This window comes from Danio rerio, chromosome 1 (genome assembly GCF_049306965.1).
Source record: "Danio rerio strain Tuebingen ecotype United States chromosome 1, GRCz12tu, whole genome shotgun sequence".
Taxonomy (NCBI): Eukaryota; Metazoa; Chordata; class Actinopteri; order Cypriniformes; family Danionidae; genus Danio; species Danio rerio.
In genome coordinates this window covers 2,950,001-2,961,560 of record NC_133176.1, presented here as the reverse complement: position 1 = coordinate 2,961,560, position 11,560 = coordinate 2,950,001, and the positions used below count along the sequence as shown (strand labels likewise).

The 11,560-nt window shown below is 37.7% G+C and overlaps 1 protein-coding gene across 54 annotated transcripts in view; it reads right to left on the bottom strand.

The window, feature by feature from the left end:
* Nucleotides 1-5,979: 5,979 nt before the first annotated feature.
* mbnl2 (muscleblind-like splicing regulator 2) overlaps nucleotides 5,980-11,560 on the bottom strand; it is a 114,893-nt gene continuing 109,312 nt past the window's right edge. For 15 of the 54 annotated variants that reach the window (XM_009305356.5, XM_073946313.1, XM_073946169.1 and 12 more), the window contains one exon: nucleotides 7,925-8,185. In XM_009305356.5, the coding sequence (XP_009303631.1) occupies nucleotides 8,061-8,185 (125 nt within the window). In that variant the 3' untranslated portion in view covers nucleotides 7,925-8,060. Of the gene's footprint in view, nucleotides 8,186-11,560 lie in introns of all 54 variants that reach the window. The other 39 variants (XM_009305373.5, XM_021475196.3, XM_073946240.1 and 36 more) reach the window with 5 other exon arrangements.

Genomic DNA, 11,560 nt, shown 5'->3' with positions numbered 1-11,560 from the left:
TGCGCCGCGAGCGGATCCGACGAGACGCGCGCGTTGTGGAGCCCAGCTAACAGCGGTGTGACTCGCCTTGAATACTGCAGAAGTGGAGCAGACGCGGAGCCATGGCTGACTGTATTACAACGCTCACCACAGAGACAAATAACACAGGCGCACAAAGAGCCAATGCGCGGACTTCATGGCATCTGCAAGCGCCTATTAGAGCCAGACATCTGCTTGAAGATGTAACCTCTAGAAACGCGATGCGCGAGCATGTTTAGCTTGATGAAACGCGTAAAGATGAGCATTACGCGTCGCGTCAGCGCGTAATTTGGAGAGCTTTAAGGATACTGCTGCATTCCTGAATAGGAGATGCACGCTATTCTGCATCTTCCAGCATACTCAACCGCCATACTCTCGGGTGGAGACCTTCTGAAGCCACGGATCACGCATCTAGGATAGGAGTTTTGCAGCGGGATTGATGGATTGCGCGTGCAATAGGAGCGCTGTGAGCCACGCCTGTCGCTCTAAATAAGGCAATGTTGTGCGTTGTGGGCGGGACTTCCGCTTTTTGCATCAGCCACGCGACCAATGAGAGGCGGTGCCAAGGAGCGTGTCAATAAACGAAGCTGGGATGCTGTTCCTATGGCAACAGCGCGTCGCCTGCATCAGCACCTGAAATAGAAAGCAACAGGGATGCGGCCATTGTGTGCGCTGACGGAGGCTGAGCGTCTGCATCACTTCAGTCTGCAGTGCTTTAGATCTTTTTGCTCTGCTAGAAAGTCAACACTGCGTCTGTCGGTTTGTACATGAAACATGTTGCTCGAGCAGTGGAGGTTTTGTTATCTAACACAAAGACATTCAAACATTCCTGCAGCACATCCTTATGTAATCTCATACACAGATGAGTGTGTGTGTGTGTGTGTGTGTTATGCAGCGCTTCTTACCTCCTAAATTATCCATCTCCACATGTGGAGGTCTGCAGGTTTCATTAGAGAGCGACAGCAGACGTGAGTCTGGCTTGAGTTACATCAGTGGTAAATCATATCTATTATGCATCAGCAGTTCACTGGGTACACACACACACACACACACACACACACACACACACACACACACACACACACACACACATGGTATTGTAAGACTGTCATAATAAATGCACATGAAAAATGTTACATTCAAGTATATATTATTCACTTCATATTGTTCAGTGTTCAGTGTGTGTGGTTATTAGTCTCGGTGTACAAGCTCGGCACTTTAAACTAGCACACAGTTGGCTGTAAAAATATACAAAGACACTAATGATTGTGTACTCTCTGCTTTGTCTGTGTCCGAGTCGTACATGTACGGCTGAATGCTGATCCTCTCACTCATGTTGCTTCTCTCTGTCTGTTGCCAAACCGAGCAAGGGAGCTCTTGGCTCCGCCCCCTTGTTACATAGGGCGGGAATTTGAAACTAATTTTCATGTGAAGAAACACGCCCCTAAAACAGCGAGCTGTGTACACGCTCCCCAACATGACACTCTTGAACACATTATATTCAAAACATCTGAACTGTGTTTTGATCTGAACCTAAACTGGCACACTCAGAACAACCATAATAATAAATTATAAAAAAGGGGTAAAGTATGTGCCCTTTAAAAAACTGATAACATAAAAAAGCATAAAAGAGGTATGTGTATGTGTGTTTCCCTGTACTGGGTTGCAGCTGGAAGGGCATCCGCTGTGTAAAACATATGCTGAATTAGTTGCCGGTTCATCCCGCTGTGGAGTCCCCTGATTAATAACGAGACTATAAGATAAGGGAAAACAAATGAACATAAAGCAAAATTAAGGCGCGTTTAAAACAATTTAAGACCTGCAAGACAACATTTCAGTGACTTTAAGACCTTTTAAGACCTGTTTTTGGACATTTAGGACATTTTAAGACCCCGCGGACACCCTGTAAAACTACTAATGAACAGCTCATATCTTAACAAGAGGCAGGTAAGGAGTAGGCCCACATGGATTCTACTCACGCAGAAATCCCCAGATTTTTAGCCTAGCATTGAGTCTATTTATTTACTTGTGTAAATTTATATTTATTCAGTTTTAATTTCATGAATATTTTTGTGATATAATAATAATAATAATAATAATAATAATAATAATAATAATAATAATAAAATGCTCATTTGATTCATTTACAATACAGTTTATAAGTTATATTTTCTGTCTTACTGTCTGGTATTTTACAGTTGAAGTCAGAATTATTAGCCCCATTTATTATTTTTTTCCCCGTTTTCTGTTTATTGGAGAGCAGATTTGTTATGGACATTTCTAATCATAATAGTTTTAATAACTCATCTCTAATAACTGATTTATTTTATCTTTGTCATGATGACAGTAAATAATATTAGACTAGATATTCTTCAAGACACTTTTATACAGCTTAAAGTGACATTTAAAGGCTTAACTAGGTTAATTAGGGTAAAGTTAGGGTAATTAGGCAAGTTATTGTATAATGATGGTTTGTTCTGTAACTATCAAGAAAAAATGAGCTTAAAGGGGCTGATAATATTGACCTTAAAATTGTTTTAAAAAAACTAAAAACTGCTTTTCTAGCCGAAAGAAAAAAACAAGACTTTCCCCAGAAGAAAAAATATTAGCGGACAAACTGTTAAAATTTCCCTGCTCTGTTAAATATCATCAAAGGGAGGCTAATAATTCTGACTAATTGGATTTACATTGTAAGCATTAAATAATAGTAAAAATAATAGTAAAAATGTATTATTTTGATTTAATATATTATGATACTCCTAAAATCATTCTGCATAAATTCGCTGATTTAAAAATTTTTTTTTTTACAAAAGTCTTCACAAAAACAGTAAAAAATGTCCGCAGATTCTGTCTGGCCCTAGTTATGAGTCAGTAGTTAACAGCATGAACTGTAACATAAACTGAAGTGTTACAGAATAATCATTCATTATTATTCACCTTAAAGACTTTCTTTATTCCATGAAATATATAATTGTGTTCATTTAGCATTGAATTATAGGCTTCAAGCAACAAAGAAATAAATCAATTAAAAAGAACAAAATCAACAGGAAAGTAAACAATCAACAGGAGGATTTAATATTATACACTATCAAGATTTTGGGCATCACGGTGGCTCAGTGGTCAGCACTGTGGCCTCACAGCAAGAAAGTCACTAGTTCGAGTCTCGGCTGGATCAGTTGGCATTTCTGTGTGGACTTTGCATGTTCTCTCCGTGTTGGCGTGGGTGTCCTCCGGGTGCTCCGGTTTCCCCCACAGTCCAAACACATGCGCTATAGGGGAATTGAATCAACTAAATTGGCTGTAGTGTATGAGTGTGTGTGTGTGTGTGTGTGTGTGTGAATGAGTGTTTTCCAGTACTGGTTGCAGCTGGAAGGGCATCCACTTTGTAAATCATATGCTGGATAAGTTGGCGGTTCATTCCGCTGTGGCGACCCCTGATAAATAAAGGGACTAAGCAGAAGGAAAATATCTCTGTATCATTAGTGTAAACCTAAATCCCTTCCCAGCTGTCCAACAAGTTGCATCGTCATGTGTTATCCAGCCTGATCTCACGAGAAAACCTAAGTATATTACGTTTTGCCAGTTTAGTGGCTAATTCGTACAAATTCGTACGAGTTCAGTTGTACGAAATTGTACAATTTTAAAAAGGAGGCGTGGCACCTAACCCCACCCCTAAACCCAACCTTCATTGGGGGATGAGCAAGTCGTACTAAATTGAACGAATTAGATCGTACGAAATCATACGAATTAGCCACTAAAACAAAAAGTTATGAATTGCCGTGAGATTGTGTTGGTGTTATCATATACATTCAATCATTTTTCTTTTTGGCTTAGTCCCTTTATTAATCTGGGGTCACCACAGCGGAATGAACCGACAACTTATCCAGCATATGATCGCAGTGAACGCCCTACCAGCCGCAGCCCAACACTGAGAAACACCCGTTCACTCTTGCATTCACACACATACACTATTGACAATTTAGCTCAAACCAGTGACCTTCTTGCTGTGAGCCGATCGTGCTACCCACTGCGCCACCGTAATGCCCCATTCACACAGGGCTTCATTGTCAACGTTTGATTGAAGGTGTGTCTGAAGTTGGGGCTGACGTGATCGTTATAGAAGCGTCAGCCAATGAAATTTAGTCAGCAATAGGCCACTGTCTAGCTGTAGTATTTGCATACAGTGATCTGATTGGCTGACGCTTCCATTGGCGCTTGAGAAGTTGAGCTAGTCCCAACTTCTGTAGCGAGCAACGCCTCTGAAGCAACGCCGACGGATCCACAATGCAGTTCGGCATTGCCTGATGTCACCCATTCAAAGTGAATGGAAAGCGTTGACGCCCTGTGTGAATGGGGCGTAACGCTTATCATATTCAAATGAAAGTGAATACAATTCTGAATTATTTAGATGCCTTTTCACATTTGTTGTTAACAAAATGCAAGCAACTTCGCACAAACACAAAGACAATAAAGCACACGTCCATCCGTCCTGTTTTTTCTTTCTTTATTCATTTTGTCTCAATAGATTTTACACTATTTTTCTGGAACCAAAAACATTTGACTATATGACATAAAATAGCACATAATATATATGCACAAATAAAACATTTAAAATGGTTACATGAAAACTAATATCATCCAAAGAGGGCTTGGTTTATCATTTTTCTTCTGGTATATCTCTTGTGAATGTGTGTGTATGTGTGTGTGTGTATGGATGGGCTACTGCATTACTGATGGAAGTCAAGCAGAACAGCGTAAAATCCCACAATCCCCCAGCGAACGCCGTGGCGTTTCGTCACAATCAGGAAAGAGCATTGAAAAAGCATCAACACCACCGGGCCTCTCAGTGACAATGCTTTAAAATAATAATAATAATCATCATACAAAAACTCTTACATGTCTTATAGTTATAGGTATAGAATAGTCATATATATATATAAATGGAGGTGAGACCTGTTGACACCCTAGTACATATTAATAGCTCTGAAACACAAAAGCTTATAAACGATGGACTAAAGGTAAGGCAAAGTGTTTGGATACGCTGTGTCTGCTCAGTTTATCAACTGATTCCAAAGTGCTTTTTCACCATCAGTCAACTAGAGTTTATTTAGTCTCTCTCTCTCTCTATTCTCATAGGGTGTTAGAAATCCCAAATCCAGGACAATCGTTACTTTAATCACATGTGCAGATATCTTTTTTTAATTATTTCCTATAGTGTAGACAGAAACATTCAATATATTTAAATTTTTTTTTTGTAACTTTTCTCAGGTTAAATTGAAAATAAGTTCTTAAATTTGACATAAAATACCATGCAAGATGCGTACTGAATATTGAGTTCTGGTTAAACGAAAGCAATTAGAAACAACCGTCATTGATTTGTGTTGTTGCCATACCATATTCATTGTGCATCGGTTTGAAATGAACATCCTACAGTTACATGAAATCAAAGTGCAACTCGTTTATTTGTTGAACAAACCAGGACAACTTTCATAAATAATATATATATATATATATATAGTTATATATATAGATATAAAAAAAAGTACTTGAGATCCTTTGTCAATCTAAAAGGGGGCACCGAACACTAGTAGTTTCTTAAGTTACGTCACGCTATTGTAACTGGTGAGTATTTACTACTATCTTAAATGTTACACCGATAAGGAGGCCATTAAATGCTACCGAAAAATCTCTTGGTAATATAATCTTGACATAAAATAGGAAATGTTCCAATATCTGCTTTACAATCTAACGTTTTACAGTGCTCTAGGAAAAAAACAAATCAAATCAAATCAAAGAACGAACGAAAGAATCAACTTAACAATTACGTCATTTACAAAAATACCAAAATTTAGTATCCGCAACTTTAGGTTGCCACAGCAACAACTTAATATTATTAAGAAAGAACTATCATACTACGGAAAATTGTGTTTATTTTTTTATGTGTTTATTTTTTTTTTGTGTTTTGTTTTTATGCTTTTTTTTTTTGGTAAAACATTACCTATACAATAAACATTTGTACATAACACAAGCAGTTCTATAGCCTCGCTTGCGCTACAACGCGACGTCCCGAATGAGAGATCTCCTGATTTTGGCCGAAGCCGCCGTCTTCGTGGACAAACGCGCATAGCTAAGCCCGGCTTAATAAATTACATTCATTTTTAAAATAGGTTACACCATTGTTCTGTGTTCTAGTATTCAACAAAACGAAAAATAGGATGAACAGAATATGACGATAAAAATATTTAAATCACGTTCCACTTCAAAAATTACATTAAAACTGTAACTTTTGCCCCAACACAAGGTGAATTTAAAGAGAAAATGCTAAGACCAGTGCCGTTTTTTTCCTGCCAAGCCAAACCAAACGTCTCTTAGTGGATTGTCTGTGTTTATCGAGCACCATGAAAACACATGATGGTTCTGATTGGATCGCGAACACACTCCATGCATTCATGCACGCACAAACACACGCCCATCAGAAATCAGGGAGGATGAGAAGGCCGTGTGCACTTATTCCAGGTTAAAACAACGTGTAAATAATAATAATAATACAAACTAAACTGTTAGATGTTATATAGTAAGAAAACGACAGATGAGTTGTTAACGATTCAACAACAAAACTGCTTAGGAACACACCGCTATGACAGTCCAAATTCAAAACGTCACACGTTACAGACATTGAGCTCACCCTGACGAAGTTTCCTTACATTTCCACTGTCCACGACTAACATTCTGCCTTTCCGATTTCTAGCAACATCGATGTTGTGTAATGAAACAGACAGTGATGTGCATGAAATGCTCTTTTGTGTGTGTGTGTGTCTCTTTTCTAGCCGAGATCCTTTCGGGAGCTTTGTTTTTGTGTTTTACAACCCCCAACCCTACATAAAGTCATCTTCTCAAGATGCTCGCTGTGTAAAATATATATTTTAGGCACTTCTACTGTTTATCAAATAAAACAGGATTATCGGCGAGAGCGTAGCGCCCTCCATTCAGAACATGTCAAAGATCGTCTACTGCAACGTTTCGCGCCTCCTCCTTCCAATCGTCGCATTATCCACTCACTGGGCACCATGTGATCAGGACCACGAGGTCCTGTACAAATTGGAGAAGTCCGTTTCAGAGTATGAGTCTTTTTTTTTTTACAGCAGCTCTCCAGTTTAATGTAAGCCCTTGGCACGGGATAGAAGCCAGAGTCGACTCCCTGATGGCCAGTGTTTCCACAGACACATCGAATTCATTCACCGTCCATTTAAAAACAAAAGAAAAGCAGTCCTTTAGCAGAGAGACGCAGACAAAAACGTGTTTGCATGGCACGTGGTTTGCCACATTCGCACTTCTGACACTGACTGTTTTGAGCTTGGTGTCGGTTGTAAACCTTTCTTTGGCCGATGAAGAACAGCGAATCCAATCGTTCCCGCTTCGGCTCAAGTCCAAGGAGGAGGAACTCGAGGAAGTTTTTAACAATTTTTTTGACCAGTAGACAATCTTCTGTTTGTCCGCCATGTGACATTCGGTGTTGGTTTTGAGTATTGAAGAGAAATTAAAAAAAGAAAACTCAAGCGATCCCTCTTTCCCCTATCCGGAGGGTGCATGGGGATGTTTAAGACAAACTCTTCAGGAGACGTCCTCCCGTTCAAGACAATCAAGCACTTAATATTAAGCACTATTTCTGACAGTGCAAACCAAGTGTGTGTGTGTGTGTGTGTATATATATATATATATATATATATATATATATATATGTGTGTGTGTTTTGTCGCCCACTCATTGTGCATTTCATTTCAAACATGGGAGAAAAATACACATTATCTGACAGGTGACCGATCATTCAGATGAAGCTCACTTATACCTCTATGAAACGTGCTGTACATTAACATGTTCATCTATACATATATATACATATGTATGTATATATATATATATATATATATTTCTTGTCTCTTTTTTTTTTACATCTTTTAAGTAACCAGTTAAATCACTTTTCTGAGCATAACAGATGTGTGTGTGAGTGTGTGTGTTGTAGTGGCTTGCTATTGTATTTCGCTTTAGCATGCAGGTTGCTGTAGTTCTAAAGGGGAGGGCAGGTCGTATTTACACGGGGATCTTTTTGGGTTTCTCAGAGCAGCTTCCTGACACCCCGTTCCTCTTCGGTGATTTACTTCAAGATGATCTGCACAAACAAACAAACAAACACAGAACAGCATCCTGATATTAGTGAAGGTGCACTGGACATCACGCTTGATCTTAAGTACTCTGATTAACATCCTACATGGCATCTTCATGGAGTAACGCTGTTTGTGTAGATCGAGATGATGCCGATACGACATGAGCGAGGGATGTGCATGCTATTTATTGTTAATGTAGTGATTATGAGCTTGTTCTTTGTATTTTAGTGACTCAAAAACTCCAAGATTGACTGTTTAGTCTTCTCAGGTGGAAGGAAGCAAAGGATGCACAGATAGTAGGCATGCTTTTAGCATAGTTTGTATTAGAAAGAGCTCAAAAGATTATAAGTACTCCCAAAAATATTGCAAAAACACTATAATTAAAAAATAACCTTTTCTATTATATATATATATATATATATATATATATATATATATATATATATATATATATATATATATATATATATATATATGATGCAATGTTGAATTTCATGTTCTCATTATGTCTTCAGTGTAATATTATCCTTAAGAAATCATTCTAATATGATAATTTGCTGCTTAAATTAATATTTATATTAAAAACAGTTGTACTGCTCTATATTTTGTCTAAAATTATTAGATTTTTCTGGATTTGCTGATAAACAGATGCCAAATGAACAGCATTTATTTTAATTAAAATATTTTGACATCGTAAACATTTTCACAGTATCTTTAAATAATTTTAATGCACACTAATGCATAAAATAATTATTTTATGTACTTAATTATTAATAATACATTATTATTAAATTATTTTAATTGTCACGATCACCAGCGATCTAACCTTCATATATCGCTAGAGAACATTCACATTTACACGGACTACAATACTGTCTCAATATGAACTACAAGTCCTGTCATGCACTACACACACACACCTGCTTCAAGTCTCCATTGATTACACTCACACAGCTGATGCTGCTCTAGAACTGATTGCACACATATATACAGCACACTTTAAGACAATCATTGCTGAGTCTTGTTATGCTGTTACTGTTTACGCGTCGTAATGTTACAAGACTCAGCAAAGTCAGTGTGTTTGTGTGCTGTATAAAGCTGCGGTCACGCTGAACTTTTTTCTTAAATAGACATTCATTCATACGCACACGAATGTGTCAAACTGGCAACGCAAACGAACGCTGCGTTGTAAATTTCAAGCTTGGTGAACTCTGGCCTTCGAAATTGCATCACTTGACTGCTTAAGACCAATCGAGGATCAAAACATGACCTCTCTGGACAGAAATGTGGATCTCTTGCTTTTAAAAATGTCTAATCATCTTGTTTAATCCCGCCCCCTTTCGCAGTGCCATACTACTTTTGCAAGCTCAAACTCGAGTTTGAACGCAGCTTAAATAGTCCTACTAATTAGTTTAGAGCAGCTTCTGCTGTGTGAGTGTAATCAAACTGGATCAGGAACTGCTGTGTGTGTGTGGTGCATGACTGGACCTTATAGCCCATATGATGGCGGATTTGTAGTTCTATGCGGTCTGTGTGTTTACCAGCGATCTGCCAGGATTAGATCGCTGGTGATTGTGACATTAATTCAGTGTGGTCTTAAAATGTCAAACTTTGACAGGCCAATCAATGCATACAAAAAAAGCAATAACAATAAAATATGTGTCTTTTATTCATATAATATCTCCCTCTCGAATTGTGCATATAGTAAGAGTTAAAGCATTTATTAGACATGGGAATCGGCAAGGCCTCGGGTCACGGTGCAATATTTTTGTTGCATTTTTGTGTATTTTTTGCACCGACATCCATCTGTGTTCAGCATCAGCTGTTTATTCTTTAGCATGCATGATGTTGGAAACACCACAAACATCGAAATACATCACCTGCTTATTGAAAGGCCGTTATCAGTGGTTATCAGCTGATAGATATGGGCCAGTAGTGGCCTTCTGTGCCTGCTGGTAGGCTCAAAAGCCTGTTATCATCCATCCACATGGTTAATCAGCTATACTAATAGAGAAGACTCAATATCCATATCTGTTTTTACATTACTGTGATGGTTGGGTTTAGGGTAGGCGTTAATAAAATACAATTAATGGGAAATTTAATAAATAATATAAATAATTATTGTTAACTTCTGACCACAGCTGTCATCTACAGCTGATTAACCATGTAAATGGATGATAACAGCCTCCTGAGCCTATTAGTAGGTGAGAAAGCGCCTACTGTCCCTTATTTATCAGCTGATAACCACTTATAACACCCATTCAATCGAGCTATAACATTCGAATCGGCTAATTACATCACAAAACATAATAAAAGCTATTGATAAACACTAATATTTGATGACACATCTGATCTAGTCTCCAAATTAGATTTCTTTAGGATCCAAAGCATTTAAAAAGGCTTATTAAAGTAGCCCAAGCCAAACAGTAGAAGCGCAATATCAGTCAGTCAGTCAGTGAATGTGTGACGTTACTATCAAACATTTTGCGTGTTGTGAGCAGAGCTGAGCTGAGGGCGAGTGAAGCTTGACAGGCGGCATGATGGCAAAGCAAGGCCAGAGAGGAACACATGCAGGTCACACAGAGCCTGATGACATGATGATAATGTACAGAAATGCGACTGTAGATGTCGTGGAGAATCATGATGTTAAATGTGATGGAAATCAGATGCAGCCACTGTAATTATCAAATGTTTGTAATGCATATTTTGTAGATGTGTCAATGTAAACAGCACATTTTGCTCTCCTTGATGAGCATTTTTTAATCAATTCCCTATTAAATCAAATTATCAATAGCTGATGGGGAAAACAAAAGTAATTTTGGTGTACCGAAAGCAAGTTTGAGTGTAAGACATGCTAAAAAACCATGCTGCTGGCTACTGAATTCAGAATTGATTTAAATATATTTATTAATAAATAATCAAATATACATTTTTATTTTCAGTTATTTTAGTTTTAACATATTTGAATCTGTTTTATTCACTTTAATTATTTGTTTTTATTTTATTTTACTTGTCTTATACTGTTTTCTTGTTTATGTAATGCACTTTGAATTGCCACTGTGTATGAAATGCGATATAGACCATTTCAATGTGGTGATGTCATTGGCCCATGAACATCTCCTGCTTGTTGTTAAACTATTTCATAACAGTAAAAAAGAGGCAGAATATCATATCTCGACAATAAAATGGCTATCATGACATTATTCTTCAATATGTGGACCGTTTTGGATTCTCGGAAGCTATGAAAAATAAAAACGTAAATCAGGAAAAACGTTGGGACCATTGTTATTGTTTACATCCCACAAAATGGTCAATGTAAATAAACTTGCCCGGCCTAATAAGGGGTTATATTTAGTCAATATAAGTTGTTTAGACTTATT